Here is a 27,805-nt window from a genome sequence, read left to right as displayed (position 1 = left end):
TACTGAGCCAGCAGGTTCTTCTCGTTTTCACGTTGATTACGAGTCGAACTCGAACAATGACCTTCCGCACATTACCAGAAACCGGAGCGGCTCGAATTTGTTGTCTCACAGAGTACATGCGCATGACTGTAGGGAGGGGGCACAGACACAAACACGCACACAAAATGCACGGGCGCTTTGTCCATTTTCCGTGCAGTTTATGATGGGTGAGCTCCGCAAATGCGCTTTCTTTCGTCTGTAGATGGCGATGGTTTCCACAGTTTTCCATGGGGAAAGACGCTGTTTTTGTCATTAAGTTCAGTTTTTACAAAAACTTGGAAGGCATATACTGTATGACTTGCGCCACAAAATTTCCACAACATCAAAATGGGGTTGAGTTTTTCCCAGTTTTCAAATGAGAACCAATTCGGAAAACATCAAGTAATTAGGGTTTATAATATACAAAGCTGGCATTTCATCTGATGTCACACTGGATTTTGCAACTAATAAAAAAAGGACACAATTATTTCTGCTCTCCACTTTCATAACTTTTATTTTACTTTATTGAGCATTGCCAAGTCATGTCCTTGATTAACTAAACAAATATTTCAAGAATTGCAAAAAATATATAAAAATAACTGGCAAAACGTAAAGCTTAAACAAGACCCGAATGTTCCAACAACAATCGGAAGACCCATTTTTCAAACAATATCGGATATATGGGAAAAATAAGAAGTTCTTGCATACGGAAACCGATTTGCCACAGGAGCATTTTCATTTGGCCCATTTTATGAATGCCCTCAACTTGTTGCCAGCCGACCGCAGGGCGCACATAGGCGAACAACAATTCACACTCACAATCGCACCTTGGGACAATTTAGAGTGTTCCATTAACCTGACATGAATGTTTTTGGAATGTGGGAAGAACCAGAGTACCCGGGGAAAACCACGCATCTCTAAACTGCAAGGCGGATGTGCTCACTTGCTGCTTAAATGAATATCGTTTATTAATAATAGCTTAGTGTTGCTGATAGTGTAGTGGTAAAGGCCTGACTTTTGTTCAGGTAGCCTGGGATCGGTTCCCACTCAGGTGGAACGTGGGTGAGAATGGTTGTTCGTCTCTCCACGTGCCCTGCAACTGGCTGGCGAACAGTTTAGGTTGTCGTCCTGCTTCTGCTCGAAGTCAACTGTCAGAGGCTGCAGCACGCCCGCGATCCTCATGAGGATATGAAGATTAGAAAATGGAAATGTGTCAATTTTGTGTGTGCTTTATGAAATTAAACCACTCGCGGGAATTGCTGAAGATGACCCAAACTTGGTCAAGTTTACTCACTACAGAACTATACGACATTATTAAGAAAATAAAACATTGATGGTGAAGCCATGTCTATCAAAAGAATCTCCACCATAAAAAATGAGAGTATTGCATCAATTTACTGTATAACATATAATTATCAGTTAATTATTTCCATAATTCCTTTTGAAATTCAAACAGTCAAGGTTGTAGGACGAGTTTTATTTTGAAGGCAAGCCACTGTGGCTTCACCGCATGAGCTTGACGCACTTAGCCGCCACGTCCAAAAGTCAAGAGAGCTGATAAGAGTCTCTCTGGCAGATTACAAAATCTTTGCCTCCATTAAGTATTGCCTCACGCGATTCCCTCTCATGGCTTGAATGCTGACCTGTCAGCTCGCCTGGCCTTTAGCCTTCGCACCTTTGCTCCCCACGTTGCCGCGAGCAACCGCTTGCTAACGTCAACGTGCAACTTCCTGCTTCTGTTGTCGTCCCGATTGTGTTGCTGGTCCGTTGGGTGAACACCATCACGGAGCGGTTCGTGTTCGTGGTCAGGTACTGTTCCTTCCTTCTTATTTCACAACGGGCATGTGGTGCCTTGTGTCCACCAGAGGTTATTGGCCTCGGTGCACTCCGAACTCGGTTGGCTTGCACTCAAATTTTACAATGGTCAGACTACAGCAACTATCGTGTTGCAATGAATGAGCAGGGTCGAAGAATAGTAAATGTGGCGAAGCAGAACCTTTATGGCCATAATATTATATTATCATGTATTTGGTACATGAAGAGATATAGATGTACGTTAGTCATGCCACACCGAAGAGCTGCGCTTTATACTGCTCCTTTTATCGCGGGGCATGCCGCCCCCACGCGTTCACTTGTTAAAACACGCTTAAACCAAGAGTTGAAAGGTAAGGCTGAAAAGTGTATCAGCATCCCAATATAAACAGATGAGTTCACACCAACCGCGATCCATTTATTTAGATTTTTTTTACGTAATCGAAATAAGAAAAACAGTACAATAAAACGCAACTATGCATAGACCAAAAAAATACCATTCCAAATATCCGGTCGTAAAACCAAATTTCTAGGAATGTACAAAGTTTTATTTACCTTGTAATGCAGTCTAATGTGCAACTGTAGTTTCCATTCATGCTTCTGGCTCAAGTTGTGCCATAAATGGCAAAATGTGTGGAGGATACTCGGTCTACACCATTGTTAAGACGGTTACAATAACCTTAATATGTCGTTCATACAATGTACGTTTAGCGAACTAATATTATCTTGCGCTATGCATTACAGTTGACCAGCCTGTTTTAGGACTACTTTCAACTTGTTAGCACGCTCATTATTGCTGTTGGGATAATTTGTCTTTGTCCACCATGCCTCCAGTTACTCATACAATACAATACAATACAATACACGCTGATTTATATAGCGTTTTCACAACAGAGGCAGCTGTAACAAAGCGCTTAACAAAACAGTTTACATAACGTAAAATAAATAATAAACACAACACATAACATAAAACACGGACAGTCATGCAATTCTAACCACTTTTCCATCACACGCTTTGTTGTTTGAAGCAGTTTGAAATGAAAGAGGAGAGAATCAAAGTTTCCTTTAACCAGTGGATCAGAGACGTCATGCTCAAAATGTGCACACGTCGGCTACAAGCTAAGTTTCAAAGTCAACAAGAAGCTGTAGCATCCATTGACGAAAAAAGAGATTGGTTCACTTCTCCTGTCTCATGGAAATCCATTTCAATTCCAAGCGGCGACTCACGGTTCCAAATACGCATCGCTGCTCCTCTCTCCTCATCCTCAACTTCAGCAGCCAACCATCCAGCCGCACCAACGCCGACTGTCCAACAGCGCCGACATAGCCACTGAACAAAACGGGGTTGTGAAAAATGCTGCCCATTACAGGCGCAAAAAACACAAGCGCCCCAGGTCTGTCCAGCACCGACAGTCAATGGCGCCGACATTCCTCCCAATCAAAATCTATGCTGGTACAGGCGTGCTGCCGAGAAGCACCAAGCACAGATACTGCTCCTTTGACGAATGTCGTGGCCAAAAAGCGCTGAAAACAGTCCATATCAGGTCCACACGATGAAACAACAAACAACATGTGCCAAAGCAAAAGACAAAAACAGCAAAAAAGAACAAAAAAAGCAAGGCTCTTGAAGAGCACTTGCCGAAGGCTGCCTACTCGGGTGCCATCTTGGGGAAAAAAAGCTTAATTTTGACATGTACTTGGCATAAGAAAACGACAGAATCCTCTTTGCGTTTGAAATAATATTTGCCCTTATGTTTCTTGATAAAGTCAAATAACTAGAACTATCCACAACATTTTTTTTAAACATACACGTACAAGGACTCATTGAAATTTGTTTGGGTCTCTGATGGAGAATAGACAAATAATGTTATAATGTTATCATGTCTAAACGTTTATCTTTGTTCCATGCTTGATTGACCTCGAGCGCATGTGTCCTTGAGCAAAGTTACAGATGTATCAATTCGTGGGAAGGCTACTCATTTGCATGTACTGTCAATAAAGGCCAGCAGGAGCTGCGAGGGTTCAGGTTTCGGTTTGAGAAGCGAGCACGAGTTAGTGCGGCTTCAAAGGATCGATCGTTCCTCATGCCTGGCAGTCAAAGACGACCTGTTCCTGGGTCGAGTCTGTGTTCAACTGTCCGAGTGAGAATCTCTGACAGTCTCCTTCTAATCAGAAACTTCAATGAAGTCGTGGAAGCCCCAATTGCAACATGCCTGGCCACTTGCCCACTGCGCTCTTGTCAGCAGTGCAATGGCACAAGGTGCCAATTCTTAAATTCAGACTTTCCCAAAATAAACAAACATTAAATCTGTGATAGGGCGGCCCGGTAGCCAAGTGGTTAGCACGTCGGCTTCACAGTGCAGAGGTACCGGGTTCGATTCCAGCTCCGGCCTCCCTGTGTGGAGTTTGCATGTTCTCCCCGGGCCTGCGTGGGTTTTCTCCGGGTGCTCCGGTTTCCTCCCACATTCCAAAAACATGCGTGGCAGGCTGATTGAACACTCTAAATTGTCCCGAGGTGTGAATGTGAGCATGGATGGTTGTTCGTCTATGTGTGCCCTGTGATTGGCTGGCAACCGATTCAGGGTGTCCCCCGCCTACTGCCCGAAGACGGCTGGGATAGGCTCCAGCACCCCCCGCAACCCTAGTGAGGATCAAGCGGTTCGGAAGATGAATGAATGAATGAATAAATCTGTGATATATCAGGCGGTCACTCTTTTCTCTGTTGTGTGTTGCAGGTCTTCGAAGCATCAATACCAACATGTCCTCAAGGCAAGATGGAGCAAAAAACATCACGTGACTGATCAGAAGATGCCTTAGTCGTACAAGCTACTGTTTCAGACCGCTTAGCTCCCAGTTACCCCCGAGCCCCGCCCCAAACTCCCTAGGGGGCCTGGGCAACAGGGGGCCATGCTGGGCACCAGGCCAAAAAGCAACAGGCAATCGCTGTGGCGCTTTCTGCTCCCGCCACGCGTCCGTGAGGAGCGAGTGGTGTTGGCCCGCAGCGAGAGCCTGCCCAGTGACCAGGTGCTGAAGATCGTCGTCACAGAGACCACGGTGATCAAGGCCGGCTCAGGGGTCTGGAACCGCCGCTCCCTCACCTACCTGGCCCTATGGTACTTCTTCAGCTTCTGTAACCTGTTCCTCAACAAATACATCCTGTCGCTGTTGGAGGGGCAGCCGAGCATGCTGGGTAAGGACGGACGACTAGGGAACTGCTCCACTTTGCATTTGTTTTTACTGTGGACCAACTTACGAAACATGTGCAGTCTTTTAAGCGTTCATTACAACAGTTTCAGAAAATTCTACCAAACAGGTGTGATATAAACATTTGTAAGTCACAAATCAGATTGCAAGAGTAAAATGCAGTGTGTATAACATATATATATATATATATATATATATATATATAATATACACACACACACATACAGTCAAAACCTCAGTCAAACCTCGGTTTTCGAACGTCTTGGTTCTCAACCAATTCGGTTTTCGACCAAAAATTTCCCGTTTTTTATGCCTCGGATGACGAACAAATTTTGGTTCTCGAAAGAACTGAGCGCACTTGAATGCACCATTTGACTCCTCTCACCTTCCTTACACGAGTGTTGCATTCCATTGTGAGCAGATGTGTTCAGTAAACACTTTTATTTTTAAAAGAGCGTGGTTTCGGTTTTCAAACAATTTCGGTTTTCAAACAGCCTTCTGGAACGGATTATGGACGAAAACCAAGGTTTGACTGTATATATAAAACATAACGGTGTCGATTTGAAATTCACGTTCAGCCCGATTGAGTATAATTCTAATCTGTATTTAATTGTTTCCTTTTTGTGGGCAGGTGCGGTTCAGATGCTCTCCACCACCATAATTGGCTTCCTGAAGATGTTTGTGCCTTGCTGCCTTTACCAGCACAAATCCAGGAGCGAGTATCCTCCCAACTTCATCATGATCATGCTCTTCGTTGGACTGATGAGGTGACTTCCCGAAAGCATGCCGTGCATCGAAAGCACTGCGCTCCTCCAAAGCTGAAAATATTTGTCAAACCTTGAAGCATGATTTTTCTGTCAAGTGAAAACACGAACGGCCTTTATTGAGTGAAGACGTCATTTTACACGAGAAAAATGTTGTGGCACACGACCAAATAGGTGGAAGTAATATCACGGAACACGCCTCCCAAGTCACTCGTTCTTAAGTGTCCTTAGAATCTCTTTGCTTGATATCCAGGTTCACCACGGTGGTCTTGGGTTTGGTGAGCCTGAAGAATGTGGCCGTGTCTTTTGCCGAGACGGTGAAGAGCTCTGCGCCCATTTTTACTGTCATCATGTCCAGGTTGATTCTTGGAGAGTACACAGGTGGGTCATTTTCCATTTCAGGTGATTTCATCAATCGCGGTGAAGACGTGTCCCGCTGAATTTCTTTTGGAAAAGCAAGTCATTTTACTAACATGAGTATTTGAATTGCTCAATGAATTTTGAAAATATCATTGAAATGGTCATTGTTTATCCAACAAAAAAATAATAGTAATAAAGTAATATTTTTCATGCAAAAAATGTTTTTACCATTAGAACTGTAAAACAAAATGTCATCATTTGTAACATGTTTAATGTTGTTGCTTTTGACATTTTTTTGGGGGGGGGGGTTGTATTGGATGTTCTCCTGTCATTTGCGTTAGTTTTCCATGAAATGTTAAATTACGCAATGCATGAACAGAACAAACTTCAAGATCATTGAGACGGGTAAATCGCTTTGTAGGGGTGGGGGGGGGGCAAATGTATATTGACAAATTCGGTCAGTATAATTTTGAAAATGTAACTCCCTGGAAGGACTGCCCCAATACGCATCGTCATTGAACACTGGCCAACCCTCCTCGTCACGCAGGCTTGTGGGTGAACCTGTCGCTGTTCCCCGTCATGGCGGGCTTGGCTCTCTGCACGGCCACAGAGCTCAGCTTCAACTTGCTCGGCTTCTCCGCCGCGCTCTCCACCAACATCATGGACTGGTACGGTAAACCGCGACCGCCGATCCGCCGTGCCGCACCACGGCCGCAGCGGCGCGCTTGGTCTCAACCCGTTCCCTCCCGTCTCAGTTTACAGAATGTCTTCTCCAAGAAACTGTTGAGCGGTGACACTTATAAATTCAGGTAAAAAGACCAGGAATAAAAACAGGAGTCGTACAAGTGAAATGAGACTTTTTTTTTTAAATTTGATTTTTTTTCAGCCCTCCAGAACTACAATTTTACACCAGTGCATCAGCAATCATAATGCTCATCCCAGCCTGGATTTTCCTCCTGGTAGGTCACCGAGTGAATCGTTTTTATCAAATATGATATGCGGGTACAGTCGAAACTCATGACAACGTAGATCGAGGGACATAACGACCATATAACGGTAGTTCATTGTAACCATTTCCAATAAAAATGGCCACCACCTACCATGTGTCATACCATATGAGCATTTATTGATAATTGATTGATGATTGTTGATGATTATTGAAACGTGAACATGCGATCCAATATAAACATGTCAATTACAAAGATGTGCTTTCAGTAGGAAGAAAGCATTTTTTTTTTTAAGACATGAACTGCAGCGTTGGGCTGCTACCAGTTGGGCCGAAATTGGACGACGTGAAACTTGCTGAAATTATTCATGCCATCATTGTTTCAAAATGGTGTTTGCCCAAAAAAAAAAAAAGATTTCAAATGCTTGCAGGTAATCAATGATGGTCAAAAAAGAAGAAATATCGGTGCCGTGCTCATTGGTGGAATGGATTTGTCTGACGCTTGTTTGTGTTTTCCAGGAAACTCCCGCAACCGAGAAGAGCGGACAGACCTTCACTTTCAGTCGGGACATCGTCTTGTTGTTGCTCTTCAACGGCGGCCTGTTTCACCTGCAGAGTGTCACTGCCTACGCGCTGATGGGGCGCGTTTCTCCGGTTACTTTCAGGTGCAGTGCTTTCCTTTGGCTTTTCAACACTTGATGCACTCGGGTTGTGTTGTCGAACCTTCCCCGCCTTTCTCAAATGTACTACCCTTGAACACTTCTGTGTAGGGTGGGGGATCGACACGCACAAGCAAATTGCTTTGAAGTCATCGCACGTCAAAATGTTTTCTGTTTTGCCCCCACACTCCCTTCTCGCACTTCAACAACTTGAGCTGCGTGACCCAAAATGCCTCCTCGACTGCCGTTTAAAACCACCGTTTTTGATGTCTTTGCGTCATGTCAGCGTTTGGAAGACAACTAGAGACATTTGACATGTTTATGTTTCCCAGCAGATCGACCCTTTTTTTTTCACCCCTTTTAAGTTTTTGAAAGGCATTCAATCCACAAATCTAAAAACAATGCGGTAATTGGACATAAAGGGACTTACGTCCATCTTCCAAAAGGCTAAACTTTCTTTTGAATACACGAGTAATATTCATCCATCCATCCATCCATCCATCCCTTTTCTGTTCCGCTTTATCCTGACAAAGGGCGCGGGGGGTGCTGGAGCCCATCCGAGCCGTCTTCGGGCAGTAGGTGGGGGACACCCTGAACCGGTTGCCAGCCAATTGCAGGGCACACCGAGACGAACGACCATTCATGCTCACACTCACATCTAGAGACAATTTAGAGTGTGAAAGTGCTCTATAAATACAGTTGAGTTGAGTTGAGTTCAATCAGCCTGCCACACATGTTTTTTGAATGTGGGAAGAAACCGGAGCACCCGGAGAAAAGCCACGCAGGCCCGGGGAGAACATGCAAACTCCACACGGGGAGGCCAGAGCTGGGATTTTACCCGGTACCTCTCCACTGTGAGGTCAACGCGCTAACCACTGGACTACCGGGCCGCCCACGAGTAATATTTCGGATTGTAAATATTCTTAAATCTCAACGTATATTCACATTTTTGAAAAAAAAAGAATTGATCGAATGACTTGGTCGAGTGGTTAGCGCATCGACCTCACAGTGCAGAGGTACCGGGTTCGATTCCAGCTCCGGCCTCCCTGTGTGGAGTTTGCATGTTCTCCCCGTGCCTGCGTGGGTTTTCTCCGGGTGCTCTGGTTTCATCCAACATTCCAAAAAACAGGTATGTCAGGCTGATTGAACACTCTAAATTGTCGCTCGGTGTGAGTGGGAGCGCGGATGGTTGTTGGTCTCTGTGTGCCCTGCGATTGGCTGGCCACCGGTTCAGGGTGTGCCCCCGCCTACTGCCCCAAGACGGCTGGGATAGGCACCAGGACCCCCCGCGACCCTAATGAGAATAAGCGGATCGGAAAATGAATGGATGGATGGACTTTAATCGAAAATTGGCACAAGCGCGACAGTGGAACAAAAAAAAAATAACAGAGCAGGTGCCACATCCGTTATGTTTTGTAGCAACTTTGGACAACGTGCGACATTGGGAAGTTGTTCTAAAAATTCATTTCAAATGGAATTAAAATCACTCTTAAAGCATTTTGAATTTGATTTGGCTGAAGCTGTAGGAACTCTGAAGACTTCGAGCCAACCTTCTTGTGTTTTACTGCCACGTTTCTCGACTATCGCTCACTCAAACGTCGCCGCTGACTGAGTTGAGCTCCGGTGACGTCTGCTGTGGTTTTGTGCAAAAGCAGCCGTCACGTTTCTACCGAGGAGCGAGCGTTCCTCCGAGCGCACTAACTCCCTCGTCTCTCCTTCAGCGTCGCGAGCACCGTGAAGCACGCCTTGTCCGTGTGGCTGAGCGTCATCGTGTTCAGCAATCGGATCACCATGCTCAGTGCCACCGGCACCGTCCTCGTGTTTGTGGGGGTTTTCTTGTACAACAAAGCCAGGCAGGCCCAGCGGCAGCGCATGCTGGCCATGGCTGCACAGCAGAACTACAAACTATCGCCACAGGAGCAGAACATCCAACGAGGTCCGCCGCAGCCTCACTAAAGTCTCTGCGATTTTTTTTTCTTTCTTTCCAAACTGGCTGGACACGTTCGTCGCCTTGCACACATTCCAGTCATGGAGGACCATAATATGAATAATAACAAATTTCAGGTGTTGTCAAAGTGACTGTTGTTGAAAGGTGAAACAACGGCTTTAATATTCCTGTGGAACATTTCTTGGCAGTTCGCAACAAGCAAGCATTTGACAAAAACGAGAAGCTCAGGGTGTCCTTCAGCGTTTTGGGAGGGAGTCTGTTCTTTAGAAGCAATTTTGTCTTGCGTCTGGATTCTCGGCTGTGCCCGTGAATCTCATCTGTGGTACGCCGCGGCTTTTGGGGGGGGGGCATCAGAGGCGCTTTGAAAGATTCCTCTGCCCAAGTGTCGATTGTTCGGCCACTTGACACATTTTAACTCATTCACTGCCAAAGACGTTTTTAAACGTCTTTTCAGACTTAGTCCAGAAATGGCTGCTACTGAATGAGTTAAGATGCGTCTTAAAAATAGGACAGTCACATTACTGCATTCCGGCAATGCGCCGTCCTCAGTTGCCATCAAATTCATTCCCAGTGCATGCTGAGATTGAAGAGACAAAACGGCTTAAAGATGCTTGAAAAAAAAGGATCCATGTATTTAAATAACCTCCCAAATTAGGCAATTGCTTTTGGTAAAAAAAAAAAAAAAAACAATAATAATCTTCCTGTCCCAAATTTTACAGCCATCTCAAGCATCAAAATACGTCTACTTTGGCAAAAGTAGCAGCACATCGGGTCAGTCAACTTGCTGGGTATCACTAGTTAACAATTCCACTTTAAAAAACGGGTTTTGAATTTGCAGATGAAACGGCCGCCGCTCTTCTCGGAAAACATGTTGGAGGATTTTGGGGTGTCTGTTAGGATTTGCTTTTATATGTACTTTCATCCGATGTTACACTTCATTGATGCTGGGTCGTCTCCCTACGTCGTTTGATGAGCAAACGCAAGTGATCATAAGCGATACGGAAACTCGGATACCCGAGGTAGCGCCTGTAATGATCAAAGATGGATTGTATGCACAGAAAACAGAACACTACCTGTATTTCCCCACCAAATTCATCCAACCGTACCTTGATGGAGCTATGAAAGCGAAAATGTTCCTCCTCAAGCTTTTCTCACCAAGTTCAAAGCATGCAAGTGAACAAAAGGTAAACTACTCTACCAACACTTGCGTTGTCGTAGAGATTAGATGTAACACGAGTTAGGTGATTCAAAACGGTTGTGATGTTGGATGTCAAAGGGGGGTGTGGGGGCCATCAAGCAGCCAAGCAGCCTGTGCATGTGCTGTCTTCTCCCCCCCCCCCCCTTTCAGAAATGCCCCGCATGGCGAGCCTCCGTTTAAAGCGTTTCGATTACGCCAAGCTCGACTCTCGCAAACCGGTTTTCCTCATTCTTTAAAATGCTGCTGCCAACAAAGGTAACCGCGTCTCTGAAAGGGAAATGTCTGGTGGCGGGTTTCTCATTTAAGTTTTACATTTCAGTATTGCAGTGCCTCCGCAAGCAGAATTGTTTTTTACGTTGGTTGATTTGTTTGTTTTTAACAAAACATGTTTGTCTGTTTCATCCCTGACATCCTTCTCAGGTGTTTCCACCCCAACCCAATAATCCTGTAATAGTTTTAGTTTTAAATGGGACCATTGGTGAAGGTTCGCAATGTGGTGTTTTTCCTTGCAATGTTAAAGGTTCCAAAGTGGTGAGTGTGTGTGTGCATGCGTGAGTTTGTGTGAGTCTGTTTTTTACTGAAATCTTAGTGTGTGTGGAAATTTGACAGGGAGGAAGTGTAGTCTTCTTGCCAAGGACTCTTGGCCAAGAGGCCTGTTTTGAACGGCCGATTATCAGTTTTTCCTACAATTCACATTGTCTGTTAAAAAAATGTTTTTATTTTATTATTTTTTAAAGTGCAAAGCATCGAGCTGCCTATCATACGCCACAAGATTAAAAAAGAAGTTTGCTAGAAGCCTCACAGATGACACTTTTTACTTTATGACCCATCGTGTATTTGAATGGCCGTAGCTTTCGATCACGAGACTCATTCCACACTGTCGGCCCTGTTTTCAAGTTTACTGTACGTCTAAAATTGTCAACATTAACATGTTAACTCATGTTTTCCATTGCTAGTTTGTCAAAATCTTTGCAGTTTTGTTTGCCTCTTGAAGGATGCGGGTTTGGCCATCATTTTTATTTTTTTCGGACTACGTCTGGCTGTGATTTATCGTCCACGCCGTCGCCACCGGTCATGATGCGTTCAAGGGCGGCTTGGGTAAACATGTCACTTGGTAATCCTTAACACAACAGACTACCATAACAAGTGTGCTCACATTTGAGCACACTTCCGCATGTGCTAGTCTGCATGTTGTGTACGTGTGCCTGTTTGCTGAGGGTATTTTTTTCCAAATCCATACCGTGCTCCTTTTACAAGAACGCCAGGGGTTGTTTTTTTTCCTCCCCATTTCTCCTCCCCCTTTCATGTATGTGTGTGTGTTTTTATTATGTAATCTGTGAAAACAAGGTGCCATAAAGGTGACCCGGCTGATTCCCGTTCTGTATCCCCCCCGATGTTGTTCTATGTCACTTGAACAGTTTGTCTTTGTTCAATTTTGTTGCACTTTTGGTACAATGACAATAAAGTTATTCTGATTCAGGTTCTGGTTGGCAATGCATCACATTACGCCCCCTAAAAAAATCTATGGAGTTTTGCAGTTTTAGACCTAAAACTGGACAAAACTGAAATGGGTTACTTTCGGTGTCACGTCGTTGTTCACGTGCATTCCAGTACGGGATGCAGTGGAAACCGAGAGGCAACAGTTTCTGCTTGATCACGCCCACCAAGACAGACCCGCGTTTAACCCCAAATAAATATGTCAGTTGCTGGAACCGAGCCTCAATACCACATATTTTCAGTTCATGAGAACATCTTCCAGACAGACATAGTTGTGCTCTGGGCTCTATTGTAGCAACCCTGTACAAAACAAGGGGCTTTGAGCTCTTTTAAATGCAAACCTGGATGTCCAAGACAATACGTTCCCCTTTTTTTGTAGAAATGTCTTCTGCGACAATGAGAGCAGTCTCGTTGTGATCGATTCAATGTCCCTGAGAAAAGTTTTACTGTGGTAAAGTGAAACTCAAAAGGAGTCCTGTTATTTATACGCCTCAATCAAGTGACATACAGTACTGGAGGCTTCATTGAGTGTCTGCACTTGGTAGTCACGTGTGCTTAAAGAGGAGTTATATATTTTATATTCATTCATTCATCTTCCGAGCCGCTTGATCCTCATTAGGGTCGCGGGGGTGCTGGAGTCTATCCCTGCTGTCTTCGGGCAGCAGGCGGGGGACACCCTGAATCGGTTGCCAGCCAATCGCAGGGCACCCCGAAACGAACACCCATTCGCACTCACACTCACACCTAGGGACAATTTGGAGTGTTCAATCAGCCTGCTACGCATGTTTTTTGGAATGTGGGAGGAAACCGGAGCACCCGGAGAAAACCCACGCAGACCCTGCAAACATGCAAACTCCACACAGGGAGGCCGGAGCTGGAATCGAACCCGGTACCTCTGCACTGTGAAGCCGGCGTGCTAACCACTGGACTACCGGGCTGCCCTATATTTTATATATACAGTGTGGATATATATCAGTACACACACTATATACACTATATATATATATATATATACCAGTGGCGGGCCAGCAAGTCCTTCTCTGCTGGCCTTTTCGTCCTTTTACTTTATTTATTTCTTCTTCCCATTTTCTTTTGCGTGGTTTTGTACCCCAAACCTACGGTGTTTATTTTTTTTCTTCTTTCTACCTGCATTCTTGCTGCTGGAGGCTGTAAATTTCCCCAGTGTGGGACAAAAAGGATATCTTATCTAAACATGCGTACAATAACATAAATGTAATTCATTTATTTATTTTCATAAATATGTAAACCAAATTATTCTCTGAATTCTTTAAGTCACATTATTTCCACTTAGTTGAGTCGCTTTCAATGTTATTTTAAATAACATTGAAAGCCACTCGATAAATAACTCAGTTATTATGGTAGAGTTTTAACCAATCATATTTCAGCTAGTTTGTGTTGCCAGGTAAATTAAAGTTGCTCGGGGCCTTCAGATTAAACAGAGCAGGCGTAAATGAACGTGCGCAGTAAAAGTGTGCAGTAAATGAACGGGCACAGTCAGGTTGCAAGTCAGGTTGCAATAGCCAATCAGATCAAGAGTCTGCACACCGGGGCCAGCTAGAATGCCTTACTTCGAGACTGGACGTGCGCGTTCGGTGATTGGATTAGCGCCTGCTAGAGGCCCCAAAATGGCCGAAGAAGAAGACGTTGACCTGGTTGCAGAACTACTTTCCACACAATTTTCAAGACGGACCTTCAACGAAAACCTGGATATTGTGCGAAGAGGTCGCCCAACTCCTGCGCTAGCTAGCCTGTCCCAGCAAGGAAAAGGGTTTGTCCGTCATTTTCAGACCAGCAATTATGATCGTTACCCGTGGCTCACAGCCTCTGAGAAATGCTGCAAATTGTACTGCTGGGAATGCCTATTGCTTGCAACGGCCGATTTGGTGTTTGGAGCCACTCTGGATTTACCCAAGGCAGTAAGGAAACATCAGAGCACGGCTGGGCACTTACAAGCTACGGTGCGTTTAAAAACGTTTGGGGACACTCGCGTAGATGTGCAGCTCAGTGAACAGGCACTACATTGGTGAGTAAATGAATTTTATTTTGCTATTCTTCTTGTCATTTTATTTTGTTAGTATTAAATTAATGGTAACGAAATAAAATGACAAAGATACGAAAATGTATCAAACAAATCTGCTCACCTGCAATTTATAATGGTGCATTGTAGTCACCTTCGTGCACTAAAGTTCACATTCCATACAAATGTGCACACTCCCCCTACTGGTAATATTTGAGATCAAGGCAAATGGGGGCATTCCAAATGTTCTTCTTCTTCTTCTTATTATTATTATTTTCAATACTTTAAATACTAAGATGGCATTTGGTCTTGCCCAAAAAAAAGGAAAATAATACAGCAGCGATTGACAGACATCTGTGCTGGGAAATTATTCAATGTCATTTAATTAGAAAGTTACCATTTATTCACTGCAAAAATTGTGTATAGCTTTGTTTATCAATCTATGCCAGTGACCTAGAGTGACACGCTCAAGTATTAAGTGCTCTTCTTTTAGATGGCAGAGTTTACAATTAGCCTGTGTATCGATCGACCTGTTGCCATTAATGCAACATGATACCAGCTTTGTGTTCAACTAAATAGGCCCAGTTTTCAACCCGAGGAAGTAAATTTGTGTTAGCATTAAAATTGAGCTCAGTGTGCAAACTCTTGTGACAGTTTCGATTGTTAGCTGTTTGTGTTGTTGTTTTATGTCACAGATGGGGTTCAATAAAAGTTGCGATACACAACGACAAAAAACACTTTAGATTTGGTTATTTGCGCTTATACAATCATTTCCAAAACATGCCTACTTTTTTTTGTTGTTGCGCATTAGATTTTTGAGATTTTCGTTTTGAAGTTTGATATGTAAATGCTTGCGCAATATAAATTTTACCATGTGGTCTCATTTATAGCGATGGCGTTTCAGAGATATAATAATATATTCCAATATTATATGATGGGAATGATGATGAAACTTGATGTGCGAGCAAAAAACAAAAAAACCCCAAAACATTTTGAAAAGTTTACTTGCATCTCTGATTTAAAAGAAAATTGTTGACCAATGTTATTGAAGCACTTGTTGAAAGAAAAGTGGCAAAGACAAACTTCTATTTGCCGGATTCTTTGATATGTGTGTATTTAAAATGTGATCTTTGTGGCTGTAAAGTTGGCCAGCATTAATGCAGTTGTTGTGGATGGTAGCGTGCATGCCTGGCTCTGTGTGCGTGCACCGATGGTACAGCCGTAGCATTTTTGCTGTCTCCCTCGGGTAAACTATCGGGGGGGGGGTCGGTGGTGGTGATGATGGAGGTTGTTGTTGGAAGGGGCGCAGGGTGTAAGCAGGAAGGCTGAAATCAGTGTTGCCATGGAAACCATTGTATTTCCCTCCCCTGTGATTGGCGCTGCCGTCTTGTGCAAGTATCTGCTATTTCTGTAATGCAACAAGGCCCCAGACACGAGTGCAGTCACAGGACACACACACACACACACACACTTAAAATCGGTTTAAACTCGCTTTCGAATGTTATTTCCTATTTGTGCCCTAACCCTGTTCGGGCCCATATATTTTCTTATTCTGGACCGCAGTGTCGTTTTATATATTCACGGCATAGCAACTATGAACATGTTATCATTTTATCAGTAGATTTTTTTTTTTACCATGACAGCATGCACCCCTGCATATGGCTGCGGCCGCTGGCATGTTGGAGATCCATGCGTGATGTTCCGATCCTCCGTGAGAGTCTCAATAGACAAATTAGATTGACGGCCAATGTTAGGAAAATGATCTTTTTACCAACTGTGCAGTTTAGGGTTATAAAGTTTCTTTTTACAGTTTACTAGCACCAACCTTGAATCAGGGCGAGCAAACGGAATTTGTAGCTTCCTAGATTTGTAGCTTTTTCGCCAATCAGCAAAGTCAATCTCACTCTGGCTATCTGTGTTTGTTATGAACACTTTGTTGAAGGCAATCTTTCAGGTGGTATCTCACTTAGTGAGTGGCAAATGCTTGCAAGGGTGTTCGATTTGTCAACTTTGATGATGAATGTCGGCAAAAGTCATGGGGTCACCTCTGTCATTAGCCACGTTCCTTGACTTTCACCGTCAATGAGCGATTTTGATCATATGGAAATGAATGAGGTGTAAATCCTAAAATATCACACACACAAAAAAAAACTTTATTACGTACAGGGCGGTGCATGTCGGCACTTTTCTCTCCAAATTTGTCTTTCTCGAACTGCTTCACTGCTTTCTTCTATTATTCGTGTCTTAAAACTTTTTCAAACTGGTGTTGTAAAACATAAGATCCACCTCATTGCGCATTATTTTTCTTCATGGCACAATGATCCATGTGGAGAATGGCTGCTTCCATCTCACGAGTGGCGACTGCTACGCACGAATGTGTGGACATATTGGAACCATGATCACATGGTATCTAGCAGTGGCGAAAAAATTTAATCCTACTACCGTTTACAAACGCTTACAGTCGTTTTGCAAATAAGTATGTCGAAACCCAAAATTCAATTCTAGCTTTCTCGGTGAGATGCAAACTTTTAGCACTTAGCATTGTTGGGAAACGCATGTTCCACATTGTACCTGTCTCCTTTGACAGTATGTTCACATTTTATATCAGTTCTCTAAATTAACAGATTTATACGTTGGATATTGGCCAATTGTTGCCTTGGTATTATATTAAACGCACAGACACATGGCAAATATGGGATTCTTAGCATGCTAACCACCACCTAGCCTTGAGCCTAATATTTGTCAAAATCAATGCTGTTTTAGGCAATGAGATCGTCGGATCATCGTTTATGATATATATATATATATCATAAACGATGATATGTATATATTGTGACATGTCAACGTCTCTGTATATTCAGTTTGCTTTTTTAAGCTTCCATCATCGCACATCTAAGGAGATTGGAAAATGTATTAAATTGCTGCTATGAACTCATTGGGGCAAAACAGAGAAAAAAAACCCCCACGAGTTAATCCAGTTTCTCAGTTTCAAACCTAGCTTAGTTTTCTGATGTGGACCTCTAACATGGCAGACAAAGCTATACTGATGACGTCACGCACAGCTATCCATTGCGTACTACAGGCCAAAATATGATGCCCTTATGAATCTCTCTTGGTGTCCGAAGTACTTGGGTTGCTTTTTTTTCTCCTATATCTTAGTATACTACCTGTGAGCGTTGTAGCTAACAGTACAAATTCTCATTTGTAATTGTGTGGGACTACAGAACAGGATATGAAATTCTTATTGACCGACTCTGCGCTTTTTGTAGTTTATTTATTTTATTTTTTTTGCTGTATGTTAACATACTATGTGTGAACATTCTACCTATAATCACTTTCACTGAGGCCCATGTCATTTGAGAGTTGACCTTACAAATCAATATATGATCGCATTTTGGGGTGGCCAAGGGTCAAATAGATTGCCATGGCCGGCCCAACTTTTAGTAGATCTTTCAGAAATACCAGGTAATAGATTTGGCCGCCCTTCTCTAAACACACAATTGTGCGTGAATGTGGCTGATAGATCATGGCCGTGGTCCAGACAGCTCACAAGCTAATGCTTTGCTAATTTTATATATACAGTATTTTTTACCAAACGTACGGATCACGTAAACCTGACACATTATATATTATATATTTGGTATCTGAGAAATTAAAATGTGAAAATCTGTTCTTTTTTGGGGGGGGGGGGGGGGGGTTACATTGTGTCTTTTTTTTATTTTTTACTTTCAAACGAAAATGAATAAAAACCCGATTCGGTCAAGCACTAGGACCCAGCGGAGAGCTGTGAGGCTTGGTGCTGCCTGCCCACCCACCCCGCTTCTCAGCTCTGCATGCTGCTGCAGTTGCCCTGGGCGCCTACTGAAGCCACTGGGTGTGTGTGTGTCTGCGCGTGCTTGCGTGTGAGCGTGCGTGTGTGTGCGTGTGTGCACGCGCATGTGGAAAGATCGGGCGGGTGGTCAGTCAGTGAGAGGGGGGAGGGTTCGAGTAGGAGGGGATGAAAGGGGCCAGGTGAGGAGGAGACGCAGCAGTATCTCCCTTCTCTTCCACCCCTCCATCCCTCCTTCAAAGCACATCCATCCACCATCCACATTGCCTGAATGTCTCGCGCATGCATGGAGGTGTATGTATGACTATGTTGGCTTTGCGCGCGCCTGAGTGTGTGTGCGTGCGTGTGTTTGAGAGAGTCACCGAAACAGGTCAGCGTTCTTCCAGCAGACTGTGAACCTGCGCAGGAGTGAGCAGCGCTTTCCCGACGGAGGTATGTTGATGAGGCATGATACTGTATTATCACACGCACGTGTACTTTCCCTGTAAATGGAAATGGGTGCACCCGTTGGAGTGTGTGTGTGCGTGTGTGTTTGTATTTTGGGGGTGCAGGAAAGATTTGGGTCAATGCTAAAATGTGACACAAGAGGATCATATGAAGGTTTCTTATGTCATATTGTGTACAATCTATTTTTTTTTTATGTCGGTTTTCCAAACTGAGTCAAAAAGTGGAAGAGAACAACAGGCTGGTTTTCACCTCATGGTGTCATGTGCATGATCGGGTCATATGGTTTCCCGTTGGCAGCCATGCAGACTCTGTTGAAGCTGGGGGGAGAATATTTGGAAGTTTCAGAGTTTCATTGCTGCCCACAGATGGGCGATGTGTTTTTAATTTAATTTAAGGGAAGCGTGATATCAGGTGTTGCGCCACCAAAATGTATTCAACCAATTAGACATTTAGTGAAACTCGCTCCTTTGTTCATTTGTAATAGGGCCCCTTCATGTTTGTCAGCTGACAAAGAATGGCAATAATAATAATAATTAGTTCGGAAAGTTTTTTTTTTTTTAATGAATCAGTCGTTGATAATGTATGGGAAGTGAAAATCTTACAGTAGACCGTCATTGAAGTACATTCTATGAATTTTTAATTCTGCCATTGCATCAGAAATACAGTATTCCCTTCTAGTATAATCCACTGCTTCTTAATGACACAAAACCAAATAGAATTCCTTGCCTGAAAAAGTGCAACGATTTTGTATTGATTGATGCCTTCCGTGATGGAGTTACCACCTCGAGCAAGTTGTCTGTGTGTATTTTGCCAACACGATGTGAAAAAAAAAGAAGCTAAAAACAATCCATACTGATGCAAACGACGAAAACTGTCAAGAGAGTGCGTCTACTTTATCTGCGGCACGGGGAGACGTTGTTTATGCTTCGCCTAATTAACTGAAGGTGACTGTCACCCTTTGACCTATGATTATTGTGACGCTAGCTCTGTACATGTGGGCAGGAAAAGAGCAGGCGCCTCGCTCGCATGCCGGATGGAAAAAAAAAAAAAGCGCCCATGCAGGTGTACGGCATATGGAAATGTACCAGCGATCAAATGATCATCCAGCGATGCTCCTTTGCACGCTTTTTGCAACACTTCTTAAATGAGCAGCAAATGACTGTCTGCCGATTACTACCATGAGATCTGGAAACTCAATCGGCTTCTCAATTGCTGTGGACAACCCAGAGACAAAAACTTTTATCTTCGAGTTTGTTTTTGACTCTTGAAGGGGGAACATAAGGTCCTCGCTGGCTTTGAGCATTTCCCTGCGGCTCTGATTGCCTCGAGAGGCGCACCATCTGAACATGCAGATGCCAAACTCGATACCACGTGAAGGTCCACACAGGCAGGAGCGCAAAAAGTGAGGATGACTCGAAGCGTCAATGAATCTTCACTGTGAAGCATTGGAGTGGTGAAGCCCAAATCCCTGGCAGTTGAACAATTTATGTGACTTCTGAGGGTGTCGTGGTTTACACAATGCAAGAGCAGTTCAATCTTATAATTGTGGAGTCGTCTTGAATTAGCACCGGTTTGGGTTTAATTCGAACCATTTTATTAGTTTTTCCAATAATGTAGACTCGATAATTACCTTTTCCATTTCTTTCTTTCTTTACTGTTACTTGACATTAACCTGTTCATACACCTTGTAACCTGATACCATGATAAGCTGTCCACTGGTGTAACCACCGTCCCTGAAAGGGTAAACATGGTAATTGTTTTCTGTTATTTTCCATCCATCCCTTTTCTATACCGCTTATCCTCATGACCGCAGGTGTGCCATCGCCTCGGCCAGATAATGTTGGGCGAGAGGCGGCGTACACCCTGGCCTGATCATCTTGTAGACTAATGGTGTCAAACGCGAGGCCTGGGGGCCAGATGTGGCCTGCCACATCATTTGAAGTGGCCCGCGACAGCAAGTTCAACATGTCAACTTCCATGATGTTTGCTAAAATCTGGACCAAAAATTCAAATCCTCATATGCAATAAATAATAGAGCGATTATAAGGATTTTCTCATGAGCAAACCTCTCATAACAGTTACTTGAACAATTGCTGAGTAAACCATTCTTGACTTCTTTATGTGGTTTCAGTCACAACGGCCCTCCAAGGGAAACTGACAACTACTGGCATACGCATTCATCCCCATGGACAATGCAAACATGTTTTTGTCAAAACCTCTGGATGGGACACACAATTTGCTTTATTCATATATATATAGAGATATATGTATATATATATATCTCTATATATATTGCGCGTCGTCCCGCACGCGGTCTGTCCTTCTGTCTGTCCCTTTTCAAAACGTACCTACTTCACCGCGCCGCTGCGCACCGCCACTGCGCCGCTCAGGCAGTGGCTCACTACGATCGCGCGGGCATCTTAGCGAAAAAATGTTGTCTACCCACAAGCATTGCAATGAAATTGTTAGTTATTTAGTAGAGCTAAACATCTCTTTATTTTCGCGATAAGCAATGAAGATGAACAAAAAGTTGAACCAAGCAACAACACTTTTGTGGGCCGAAGGCCCATCTTACCAGCCTTCCGCAGGAACTAGCTGATGAGCCGCCCAGAGGGCGGCGAACCAGCTAGTATATATATATATGTATATATATATATATATTTATATGTATTTGAGAGAGATCCTGAGGCATTTCGTAGGACAGCCGAAAGTGTCCTAGGTTTTCCGTGGGGACTCCTCCTGGTGGGACATGCCCGAACCACCTCACCAAGGATGCATCCAGGTGGAATCCTGATCAGCTGCCCGTACCACTTCATCTAGCTCCTCACAATGTGGAGGGGCAGCACTTCTACAGCCCCTCCTGAATGACTGAGCTTCTGCAGAGGAATCTCGTTCTGGCCGCTTGTATTATTATTATCCATCCATCCATCCATTTTCCGATCCACTTTAACCTCACAAGTGTCGCGGGGGTTGCTGGAGCCTATCCCAGCTGTTCGGGCAGTAGGCGGGGGACACCCTGAACCGGTTGCCAGCCAATCGCAGGGTACACAGAAATGAACAACCATCCGCGCTCACACTCACACCTTGGGAGTGTTCAATCAGTCTGCCGTGCATGTTTTCGGAATGTGGGAGGAAACCGAAGTGCCCGGAGAAAACCCACGAAGGCCCGGGGAGAACATGCAAACTCCACACAGGAAGGCCATGACCTCTGATTGTGAGGTGGATGACCACTGGACCATCAAGGCGTCTCCTATTATTATTCTTATTATTATTGCTGTTGTTAATGTGAGTTATTGAATGTTTTGGAAACAAATATCAATGCTTGCACAAAACTACACTTCTTCTTGTAATTGAGAATGTGTATTTTCTTTCAGATTTTCCCAGCTACAGAGTACAGTGGAGGGTCTCAGCGGCTCCATCTTCAAGGGTGCGGGGGCTCCTGTGACCCGCTTGAGATCTAGACTCAATCGAGGATCAACCTCCTGAGCTTCTCTGTGGCACGCTCCGGCGGTGGAGGATGGGTGATGGGCCCGTAATACTCAACGGACTCTTTCCTCCACATTCCACCCTCTCATGGAGCACCTCGTCACACCGAGTCCCTCCCGGAATGCTTCTCTCCTGCGACTCCCCCCGTTTCACCTCTCGCGACAAGCAAACGCTTCCAACGTGAGCCGGGACGGAATAGACGTGAATCAGTCCGTGGCTCTGTTTGCCATGCTCATCATGGACGTCCTGACCGTGGTGGGGAACCTTGCCGTGATGATTGTCATCAGCAAAACGCCGCATCTGCGCAAGTTTGCCTTTGTGTTCCACCTGTGCTTGGTGGACCTGCTGGCGGCGCTGGTGTTGATGCCTCTCGGGATGGTGCCCGATCGGGTGTTGGCCGACGAGGCCCTGTGCCGAAGTTACCTGTGTTTGAGCGTTTGCCTGGTGAGCGCGGCCATCCTCACCATCTGCGCCATCAACGTGGAGCGCTACTATTACATTGTGCATCCCATGCGCCACGAGGTGAAGATGACGGTCGGGGTGGTGGTGGCGGTGCTGGTGGGGGTCTGGATTAAAGCCGTCGCCGTGTCAACGTTGCCTTTCCTGGGGTGGCTGCTTCAAGGTAACCGGGCGGCGGCGTGGAGTCCGCCGCTCATCCCCGCTCGGACGCACTGCTCCCTCCACTGGGCGGGAGGCGGGACCACACGTCTGATCTTCATGGTCTTCTTCACGTTCATCTATTTCCTGTGTCCCGTGTTGATTATTCTGGTGGTGTACTGCAACATGTTCAAGGTGGCCCGAGTGGCGGCCATGCATCACGGCCCGCTGCCTACTTGGATGGAGGCGCCGCGGCAACGCTCGGAATCTACCGGCAGCCGCTCTACCGTGGCCGCCAGCCTTGGTGGGACGGATTCCCGCAACACTCCCCAAAGGACCTTTGGAGGTGGGAAGGCCGCGGCGGTTCTGGTAGCGGTGGGAGGCCAGTTCCTCTGCTGCTGGCTGCCGTACTTTTCTTTCCATCTCTATTCGGCCGTGGCGTCTTCCTCGCCCGCCTCCCTCGGCCAGCTGGAGGATGTGGTCACGTGGATCGGCTATTTCTGCTTCACCTCCAACCCTTTCTTCTACGGCTGCCTCAATCGGCAGATTCGGGAGGAGCTCGGCCGCCACCTGGCTTGCCTTTTCAAGTGGGCCGGATCCGGTCAGGGGGAGCAGCTGCCCAGCCGCGAGGCCTCCATCGAGGAGAACTTCATGCAGTTCCTTCAGGGCACGGCGTGCAATTTGGAGCCGTGCAACTCGCACAGCCGTGCGAGTCAAGAGGAGACGGAACACGAAGGCCTTCGGGAATCATCTGCTCCGCACAACGTGCCAGCTGACTTCCACATCCCAGGGCAGATTCTTGAAGAAACCTCAGAGTTTGTACAACGTCAAAAACTCAACAATCAACTGGGAAATGCCAAAAACAATACCGGCGATGTAACCCCCTCGCCCATCGTATATAATAATCGAGTTCAGGACTTCATTTCATGAAAAACTCATGAAATCTCTCAAATGGAGAGATGTTCTCTTGATTTGTTGTCACCATGTTTATCTTTTTTTTGTCAGCCTTGTGATTTTAATCTCCTCACCAAAATAATTTCACATTGAGACTTGTGATCTTGCAGCCCCCACCCCCCACCCCCTCTGCCCAGACAAACATTGGTTTAGTTCAAAGTCAGAAAAAGGCATAAACAAGGAATCTCTTTGTGTCCTATGTGCAATCTATACCAGGGGTCACCAACATGTTGCCCGCGGCCTCCAGGGAGCCCCCCCAAGGACTGCACGAGTAGCCGGCAGGCCTGTTCTAAAAATAGCTCACACGTGATAGGAGATTGTCCTTTTCCATGAAGATTTTTCAAAGTGATCATTTTAAGATATCAACGCTGGAAGGGGTTCATATAAATAAAGTCTGACTCATTGATTGATATTTATCTGTTTCCTAATTATTGGAAGAAATCACGAGCGTAATCAGTGTCTTCACATAAATGCAGTTAATTAATTATTAGTGAGAGCATATAGTAATAACAACGTTATTCACGGGGACAGGAGCAAAGCTGTGATTTCAGAAACGTGTATCAAAGTGGTAGCGCTTCACAACAATGTGTGTTGCCAAGAAGGAGCTCTCACTTTCAAAAACGTTGGTGACCCCTGATCTACACTCATGTTCAGCACTCCAATTAGGCTACGTGTTGGACTCCATGGCGACCGTACATGTGTGTTCCTGTGCAGAATATTTTGACGTGACAGGTATTTGTTGCAATTATTAGATTGTGGCTCAGTTTGGCTCCACCGGGACTTTACGAAACAAGTCTTTCTTAATACTGTTAGCTACAGCGTCCTGCGTGTTGACGGGTACACAGAGCAAAGTGACTGCGCCCGTGTTTGTGATTGACACAAGCTCGCGTGTTGTGGCTACACAAACGTGCGGTTGTGACAATTACAATACTCATTTGTGAGCTTATTGCCTTTGGCCTCGTTTAGCTTTAAAAGTGAAAGTGTCTCCGTCTCAGGTGAAATACACAAAACACTTTGCACAAGTCGTGATTACTGTTCCAAAGAAAATGACACGGGACACAATCTGTTTATATGTCATGTCGAGTCTATGCTCATTCTTCCTGTTGCCTATGTCTAGAGTAGATATTGATTACAGGAGTGGCAACTCAAGACCGATGGAAAGGTTTGCAGTCTGCTGGAAGCCAGGACAAAAAAAAAAGGTCCCTTTGTTACAGGGAGCCATGATGAAAGAAATTGGTTGATTTTGTTGTTGTCACACTCCTTCAAAAGTGTTAAAAGCTTAATGTAGAGCAATGGGGGGGTGGGGGGGGGCAAATTATTCAGCACAAGATAAAAATCACTGCCGTCCGAAATGTTCGACAATTTGCATGTGGTTATTTAGGACGAGCGCTCATGACTATTTCTTTGTACTGCTTTAATACGTTCACTTGCCTTAGCTTTTTATTATTGTCGTTATTATTTAATGATCTCAGCCTGACTTCCAGCATCTTCTCAGTTTAATCGATGTAACGTCACACAAATTTGGGGTCATGATGAAGGCACTCATGACACATCAACTCACCATTAAATCAAATGGATTTCTTTTAGTCGTTTTATTTTTTACACAAAACAAAATGTGTGTGTGTGTGTATAAAGTGCCCAAATGTTTTTCCTCTTTGTTTTCTGTGTATGTCAAACCTATAAAAAAATGACTCTCATTCTTCATTTTAGTCAACAGGTTTTTTTTCCCTGACGATTTTGGAGGGGCCGGACACCGCTTGACATGACAAAAACTGACCCACCTTGAGTTTCATGCCGGCGCAAGTGTCCATTATTGTGTTTGAGAATTTGGCAGATGGCTCTGCGCTACGCTGAGTCTACGTTTCAGCGCTGGTGGCGTAACGCTATTTTGGTGAATTTGATCAAGATGCAGGTAGGCAGATTCTGAGCTCCACGGATTTGTGTCATGGATGTGATTGTGATCCCTGATCATTTTGATTCCATCCATCCATCCATCCATCATCTACCGCTTATCCGGGGCCGGGTCGCTGGGGCAACAGCTTTAGCAGGGAAGCCCAGACTTCCCTCTCCCTAGCTACTTCGTCTAGCTCTTCCCGGGGGATCCCGAGTCGTTCCCAGGCAAGCTGGGTGACATAGTCTCTCCAGCGTGTCCTGGGTCTTCCTCTGGGTCTCCTCCCAGTGGGACATGACCGGAACACCTCACCGGGGAGGCGCTCAGGAGGCATCCGAATCAGATGCCCAAGCCACCTCATCTGGCTCCTCTCGATGTGGAGGAGAAGCGGCTCGACTCTGAGCCCCTCCCGGATGACCGAGCTTCTCACCTTATCTCTAAGGGAGAGCCCGGACACCCTGCGGTGAAAACTCATTTCGGCCGCTTGTAACCGGGATCTCGTTCTTTCGGTCATGACCCATAGCTCGTGACCATAGGTGAGGGTTGGAACGTAGATCGACCGGTAAATTGAGAGCTTCGCCCTTTGGCTCAGCTCCTTCTTCACCACGACAGACCAGTACAACGTCCGCATCATTCGGGTCGGGGAGGAGATCTTGCCCCAAGTGGAGGAGTTCAAGTATATTGGGGTCTTGTTCACGAATGGGGGCAGAAGGGAGCATTTTGATTCTCTTTTTTAAATTAGCCACCCGAGCCGCAGCGCAGTTATGATACTTTTAAAATTACCCCCGCTCACAGCTTTGTTATGGGGCGGTGGGGGAAGCCGATCACACACCAACACAATCGATCAGGGTGGAAGGCAATCTCCATATGCCCGCCGCACAGCAGTGATCTGTGATCGCCCTGGCCACAAGTGGAGGTCTGCTTGCAGCTCCTTATAAACGTACCTTGCACACTTTGATCCTCTGCATAAACTCCGTCAAATCAGGTCCTACTTCTGCCATGTCAAAGACTGCACGCCAAATTTAAAGGGAATGAGAAGAGACTATTCCATTGGCCGCCAAGCTAGTCGTCTGCGTCCACGCCCACAACAACGCAAACCCCCCTGCGTGGTTTCGAAAACACCAAAACAAAGTAGACGCCACCCATGCACACAGTTAGACGGCGCTCCGTACTTAACATCATTTATCTTCTCCACAGCGTTCAACACATCAAAAACATCAGAGGTCTGGTCATGGTTGTCTCCTCCTTTTGTGTGTGTGTCGAATGAGTAAGTGAGAGAGAGGCAGAGAGCGCAAAGCAGAGCCCAGATTCCACCATGACACCACCTGAGGCTCATCTTCTACTTCCTGACCATGTTTTTTTTTTTTTTGCTTCCAATCCCGTGTACTTCTGCGCCCCGTCGGACAGAGTGAGTCACATCTTTTATGTTTGGCCATAGAAAGCAACTCCTGTGGCGAACAGAAGCACTTCAAACAGTGTGACCTTTGTGACAGGCTACAATTAACCGAGTGAATGTTCTCAAGAAGATAGGTTGTCACGATGGGGCTCCGTAAAGCTACATTTATGACCACCTTTCATTATGTCAGCATCACCTTCTCTCTCTCTCACTCGGTATCGCCTTCTCTTCCTTTGTCACAATGGTCCAGTGTTGATTTGGGGTTCAGATGTCAGCTCAGGGTGGTTTCTTTGCCAAGTTTTTGTCCTGTTCATGGGCCTGAGACAATTCCACCCCAATACAAAAAGCTGTTTGGTTTATGAACAACTCAAAGTCCAAGAAGAAACAAAAGGCAAATGGGAAAAGATTACATGAAATTTCACTTCAACCCATAGGAAATAGCATCAATTGTCTTGTTCTATGTGGGAACCTTTTTCGTCACCCCATCATATTATCTAATTCATTTGATTTTTTTTTAATGGCGGTTTTGAAAAGTAGTCATGTAAACATTGTGGCAAGCTTTCGCGGGCACTTTAGTGAACGTCAGGAATGCTTTGGAAAAGTAAGAAATAGTCTGAATACCCTGAGGGGAAAAAAAACACGCAAGGATCGGGAGAATATGCAAACTTCACACAAAGCCCCCCCCCCCCCCCCGCCCTCCCGCGTTGAAATTCAAACTCCAAACCTTCCGACTTGAGTCAGATGTGCTTGCCACTATCCCC

General features: G+C 45.1%; 2 protein-coding genes and 1 long non-coding RNA gene across 3 annotated transcripts; 2 read left to right on the top strand and 1 right to left on the bottom strand.

Moving 5' to 3' along the window:
• The first annotated feature begins 928 nt into the window (after positions 1-928).
• Positions 929-12,388, top strand: LOC127595689 (solute carrier family 35 member E2A-like). Its single transcript, XM_052057387.1, has 9 exons — positions 929-1,827; positions 4,566-5,020; positions 5,666-5,801; positions 6,052-6,179; positions 6,706-6,826; positions 6,914-6,967; positions 7,045-7,117; positions 7,624-7,769; positions 9,485-12,388. The coding sequence occupies exons 2-9, from the start codon at positions 4,738-4,740 to the stop codon at positions 9,717-9,719; spliced, it is 1,176 nt and encodes a 391-aa protein (XP_051913347.1). The 5' UTR covers positions 929-1,827; positions 4,566-4,737; the 3' UTR covers positions 9,720-12,388.
• Positions 1,606-2,629, bottom strand: LOC127595709 (uncharacterized). The gene is made up of 2 exons (XR_007961310.1): positions 2,386-2,629; positions 1,606-1,956 (listed from the first exon to the last, which is right to left on the bottom strand). It is a non-coding gene; the product is annotated as an uncharacterized LOC127595709 (long non-coding RNA).
• A 5,899-nt stretch (positions 12,389-18,287) lies between the features above and the next one.
• Positions 18,288-23,736, top strand: gpr61 (G protein-coupled receptor 61). The gene is made up of 2 exons (XM_052057373.1): positions 18,288-18,705; positions 22,095-23,736. The coding sequence occupies exon 2, from the start codon at positions 22,294-22,296 to the stop codon at positions 23,731-23,733; it is 1,440 nt and encodes a 479-aa protein (XP_051913333.1). The 5' UTR covers positions 18,288-18,705; positions 22,095-22,293; the 3' UTR covers positions 23,734-23,736.
• The last annotated feature ends 4,069 nt before the right edge of the window (positions 23,737-27,805 follow it).

Source organism: Hippocampus zosterae, chromosome 2 (genome assembly GCF_025434085.1).
Source record: "Hippocampus zosterae strain Florida chromosome 2, ASM2543408v3, whole genome shotgun sequence".
Classification (NCBI taxonomy): Eukaryota; Metazoa; Chordata; class Actinopteri; order Syngnathiformes; family Syngnathidae; genus Hippocampus; species Hippocampus zosterae.
The sequence above is the reverse complement of the archived record's forward strand: the minus strand, read 5'-3'. Positions and strand labels throughout refer to the sequence as shown.

Bases quoted from the DNA above. Each gene is read 5' to 3' on its own strand.
- LOC127595689 (XM_052057387.1), top strand. From the start codon at position 4,738: ATGCTGGGCACCAGGCCAAAAAGCAACAGGCAATCGCTGTGGCGCTTT. The intron at 6,827-6,913 runs GTACGGTAAACC...CTCCCGTCTCAG, and splicing joins TCCACCAACATCATGGACTG to TTTACAGAATGTCTTCTCCA. The intron at 7,770-9,484 runs GTGCAGTGCTTT...TCTCTCCTTCAG, and splicing joins GTTTCTCCGGTTACTTTCAG to CGTCGCGAGCACCGTGAAGC.
- gpr61 (XM_052057373.1), top strand. From the start codon at position 22,294: ATGGAGCACCTCGTCACACCGAGTCCCTCCCGGAATGCTTCTCTCCTG.